This window comes from Triticum aestivum, chromosome 2A (assembly GCF_018294505.1).
Source record: "Triticum aestivum cultivar Chinese Spring chromosome 2A, IWGSC CS RefSeq v2.1, whole genome shotgun sequence".
In the NCBI taxonomy this organism is placed as follows: domain Eukaryota; kingdom Viridiplantae; phylum Streptophyta; class Magnoliopsida; order Poales; family Poaceae; genus Triticum; species Triticum aestivum.
This window is the reverse complement of record NC_057797.1, coordinates 597609681-597615135: the sequence shown is the minus strand read 5'-3', so window position 1 is coordinate 597615135 and position 5455 is coordinate 597609681. Positions and strand designations below refer to the sequence as shown.

The window sequence follows — 5455 nt, the reverse complement described above, 5'->3', positions numbered from 1 at the left end:
ATGACCCTTGAGTCTGCGAAACCCAAGGGAAAAAGGCTAGGTGGCAAATGATAAAACCAAAGTTGGGCATTGCTGGAAGAGTTTTATTCAAGGCGAACTGTCAAGGGGTTCCCATTATCACCCAGCCGCGTAAGGAACGCAAAATCCAGGAACATAACACCGATATGATGGAAACTAGGGCGGCAAGAGTGGAACAAAACACCAGGCATAAGGGCGAGCCTTCCACCCTTTACCAAGTATATAGATGCATTAATTAAATAAGAGATATTGTGATATCCCAACAAGTAAACATGTTCCAACAAGGAACAACATCTCCATGTTCCAACAAGGAACAAACTTCAATCTTCACCTGCAACTAACAACGCTATAAGAGGGGCTGAGCAAAGCGGTAACATAGCCAAAACAACGGTTTGCTAGGACAAGGTGGGTTAGAGGCTTGGTTTAACAATGTGGGAGGCATGATAAGCAAGTGGTAGGTATCGCAGCATAGGCATAGCAAAAGAGCGAGCAACTAGCAAGCAAAGATAGAAGTGATTTTGAGGGTATGATTATCTTGCCTGAAATCCCGCAAGGAAGAAGAACGAGTCCATGAAGAAGACAAACGGACGTAGTCGAACGGATCCTCACAACTCTGAAACGGAACCGAAGCTCACGAGAAAGGCAACCCGGAAAGAAGCAAACAACATAGTAAACAACCACCACAAAATCATGGCATGATGCACAACAAGTATGATGCATGTACGGTTTAATGAGGCATGGCATGGAAAAGTGCACAAGCAATCCTACAAATTGAGTGGAGCTCAATATGCAACTCCGTTGCATATTGACGAAACACCACGTTCAAGTTATTTAATTCGATCTCATTTATGTACCCAATAATATTAAATGTTGTTAAACATGGCAAGAGGGTGAAGCAAATGAAAACTACCTATCTAGGCAAGTTTAAATGAGGCCGGAACGACAAACAACAAGTCCGGAAACTCCTCATGTGCATATTTTGGTTATGGTACTGTTCTGACCTAAACCATATTTTATAGTTGTTAAACATGCAAAGTGAGGCCACCAAGTTAAACTAGGCATTTTTCTACCCTATTTACATATAAAGTTTATTACAAACCGAGTTACGGTTATTTAGTTATGAATTAAAGCATTTTAGCATGTTCATAGAGCAAAATTTAAACAAGCATCATTTTAAACATTTCAAACATAGATGAAAGTTGCATATCATTAAACTAGATGAAAATCTAAGCAAGTTTCATATAAAGTTTGTTATCATCCGATGCACAGTTTGTGAGATATTAAATGCATGATGATGAAGGACTTTACTGCAAAACTGGCAATTCGGGATAATTAGCTAAAATCGCAGACAGGAAAAAAAAGATATGGGCCGAAACTGGTTGGCTCGGTAGTGTACAGGAGAGGGAGTGGACAGGGGCTGCTCACTTCGGGCCTTGGCCCAGCTGGAGGAGAGGGGAGGCCTGCAGGGGCGCGCATCTGGGCCAACAGATGATATAGGCGGCGGACCAGGCGCGGCGTCGAGTGGCGCTGCGTGGGTCAACGCAAGCGAGGCAGGGTCAAGGCGCTCGAGCGGGACGAGCAAAGCTCCTTTGCTTTCGATCAGAGCGAGCAGAGGCCGGCGCAGATGGACTTGGCAAGGGCGGCGCAGAGGCTTGGCGGACGGCGGCGAGCGGCGCTGGGCGTCCCTGGCTTCGGTCGAAGATGGGGCACCGGGACCGGGGAAAACAACTACTGAAGATGGTGGCAGCGATCGGTCAGGAGCATCATGCAGAGAGAGACGGAAGGGAAGGAAGTGCGGCACGGGCCTGCTAGAGGTGGCCGCCGGTGGAGCTGCTGCTCACCTAGGTGATGATGACGACGGGGCTGCCGGAGGCGTTGGTTGGAGTAGAGGAGGAAGGGGCTTGCTGGTGGCGTGAATCCGGGCGGTGGAGATGCTGGCAAAGTGAGGCGACATTGCAGGGGGGTCGAGGCGCTCGTCCTTCTCTGCTTGAACTGCAACTTCCCGATGTAGCGGAAGCAGGGGCCAGCAATGGGGACTCCGGCGGAGCTGCGAGTCCATGGGTCGCAGGATCCGGCTAGAAACGGTCGACCTGGCGGAGGCCGGCCGGATCTAGAGTGAGCTGTTCCGGCTTGAGGCACCGGCGCGGGCATGACTCAACAAGGCCATGGCGCTACGGGAGGGCTTGGCAGCAGGATCTTGAGGCTTCAGCAACGAGGTTCGAAGGGGAAGCAGGGAAACTTGGCGCCGCGGAACTCTCCAGCGAAGCAACAGCGGTAGCAGGGCCAGGCGGAAGCGGGGCTTGGCGAAGGCGGAGTCTCTCCGGCAAGGCGTGGACGGGACGGCAAGAGTCCAAGGCCATGGCGACTCGACGGCGGCGCTGCAGCTTCGAGGCATCGGAGCTCCCTGTACGAGCAGACAGAGGGAGAGAGATGTGAGGGAGGGGGAAGAAGAATGGAAGGAAGGAGAAGAGATGGGCGAGGCACTCATCTCTGGTACGGCGGCGCTCCAAACGGCGGCGGTGGCGCTCGTTCTGGTTGGAGGAGGAACTCGATTCAGCTGGGGGTCTTGGGCGCGAGAACGAGGTGGATCGGGAGGAGTGGCTGGTTGGCTCAGTGAAGAAAACGAGGGAGATGGAGAGGAGATCCCGAGGGGGAACTCAGTGGAGTGGCGGCGCGGAATAGGAAGGATGGGACATCTCCCTAGGATTTAGGGTTTGACTATATATATATAGGTAGGGATTAGGGTAGGGCTATCTCATCCCTACGATTATAATCGGACGAGCGAGAAAAATATATGTTAGGAAGTTCAATTCATAAAACGGAGATGTTTTGTAGATGTTTGGGGATGATCCGAACACAACGGTGGCGACACTCCGGATCGGGTCCGGGACAGATTCAGACACATGCGAGGGGTCGAAGCACTGTGCAAAGAAGGGTAGGCATGGGCCTAGGTGGATTGTGGAGAGTGGGTTGGGCTGAGAGAAGAGGGGAGAGAGGGCCCGGCATCTGTTTCCGGAGACCGAAAACGTCCGACGTTTGACCGGTTATACTACTGCTATAGTTAATCGTTGGGGCATCAAACGAACTCCGAATGCAACGAAACTTGGCAGGCGGTCTACCTACAACATAACAACACCACTTGCCAACTTTCAACCCAATCCAAGAACATTTTCTGGCCACTTATAAAATAATATTTCGAAGGTGCCGCGGGCGCGTGCAAGTGTGGCTAGGCTCAGAACGGACAACAGAAGGAACTGGGGGAACCCGAACGAATGCATGTTTTGAAAACATGATGATGCAATGCACATGATGACATGGTATGCAATGCATGACACGCAAGCACATGACAAGGCAACAACAGCGAATAACTGGAGGACACCTAGCACATCGGTCTCGGGGCGTTACACATATACCTTTGGTATTGCCGGCCTTCTTATCCGCTAAGTACTTGAGGCAGTTCTGCTTCCAGTAACCGTTTCACTTGCAATAAAAACACTTAGTCTCAGGCTTGGGTCCATTCTTTGGCTTCTTCCCGGCAGCTTGCTTACCGGGCGTGGCAATTCCCTTGCCGTCCTTCTTGAAGTTCTTTTTACCCTTGCCTTTCTTGAACTTAGTGGTTTTATTCACCATCAACACTTGATGTTCCTTTTTGATATCCACCTCCGCTGATTTCAGCATTGAATATACCTCAGGAATGGTCTTTTCCATCCCCTGCATATTGAAGTTCATCACAAAGCTCTTGTAGCTAGGTGGAAGTGACTGAAGGATTCTGTCAACGACCGCGTCATCCGGGAGATTGACTCCCAGCTAAGACAAGCGGTTGTGCAACCCAGACATTTTGAGTATGTGCTCGCTGACAGAACTGTTCTCCTCCATCTTACAACTGTAGAACTTGTCAGAGACTTCTATCTCTCGACTCGGGCATGAGCTTGGAAAACCATTTTCAGCTCTTGGAACATCTCATATGCTCCGTGTTACTCAAAACGCTTTTGGAGCCCTGGTTCTAAGCTGTAAAGCATGCTGCACTGAACCAGGGAGTAATCATCACTACACGACTGCCAGGTGTTCATAACGTCTTGAGTTGCTGGGAAAACAGGTGCGTCACCTAGCGGTGCTTCAAGGACATATGCTTTCTTGGCAGCTATGAGGATAATCCTCAGGTTACGGACCTAGTCTGTGTAGTTGCTGCCATCGTCTTTCAGCTTGGTTTTCTCTAGGAACGCGTTGAAGTTGAGGGCAACATTAGCGTGGGCCATTTGATCTACAAGACATATTGCAAAGTTTTAGACTATGTTCATGATAATTAAGTTCATCTAATCAAATTATTTAATGAACTCCCACTCAGATTGACATCCCTCTAGTCATCTAAGTGATACATGATCCGAGTCAACTAGGCCGTGTCCGATCATCACGTGAGACGGACTAGTCATCATCGGTGAACATCTTCATGTTGATCGTATCTTCTATACGACTCATGTTCGACCTTTCGGTCTTTCGTGTTCCGAGGCCATGTCTGTACATGCTAGGCTCATCAAGTTAACCTAAGTGTATTGCGTGTGTAAATCTGGCTTACACCCGTTGTATGCGAACGTTAGAACCTATCACACCCGATCATCACGTGGTGCTTCGGAACAACGGACCTTAGCAACGGTGCACAATTAGGGGAAACACTTTCTTGAAATTATTGCGAGGGATCATATTATTTATGCTACCGTCGTTCTAAGCAAATAAGATGTAAAACATGATAAACATCACATGCAATCAAATAGTGACATGATATGGCCAATATCATTTTGCTCCTTTTGATCTCCATCTTTGGGGCGCCATGATCATCACCATCACCGGCATGACACCATGATCTCCATCATCATGATCTCCATCATCGTGTCTTCATGAAGTTGTCTCGCCAACTATTACTTCTACTACTATGGCTAACGGTTAGCAATAAAGTAAAGTAATTACAAGGCATTTTCAGTGACACGCGGGTCATAAATAATTTAGACAACTCCTATGGCTCCTGCCGGTTGTCATACTCATCAACATGCAAGTCGTGATTCCTATTACAAGAACATGATCAATCTCATACATCACATATATCATTCATCACATTCTTTTGGCCATATCACATCACATAGCATACCCTGCAAAAACAAGTTAGACGTCCTCTAATTGTTGTTGCATGTTTTTACATGGCTGCTATGGGTTTCTAGCAAGAACGTTTCTTACCTACGCAAAAACCACAACGTGATATGCTAATTTCTATTTACCCTTCATAAGGACCCTTTTCATCGAATCCGATCTGACTAAAGTGGGAGAGACAGACACCCGCTAGCCACCTTATGCAACTAGTGCATGTTAGTCAGTGGAACCTGTGTCACGTAAGCGTACGTGTAAGGTTAGTCCGGGCCGCTTCATCCCACGATGCCGCCGAATCAAG

The 5455-nt window shown here is 48.4% G+C and overlaps 1 protein-coding gene across 1 annotated transcript in view; it reads right to left on the bottom strand.

Annotated features, from left to right (window-relative positions):
* The window catches only part of LOC123189657 (uncharacterized), a 3731-nt gene extending 1027 nt beyond the window's left edge, over positions 1-2704 (bottom strand). Inside the window, exons 1-3 of the mRNA XM_044602120.1 lie at positions 1860-2704; positions 1444-1749; positions 558-665 (exon numbers count right to left, since the gene is read on the bottom strand). Of these exons, the coding sequence (XP_044458055.1) occupies positions 558-665; positions 1444-1749; positions 1860-2169 (724 nt within the window). The 5' untranslated portion in view covers positions 2170-2704. The remainder of the gene's footprint in view (positions 1-557; positions 666-1443; positions 1750-1859) is intronic.
* Positions 2705-5455: the final 2751 nt, after the last annotated feature.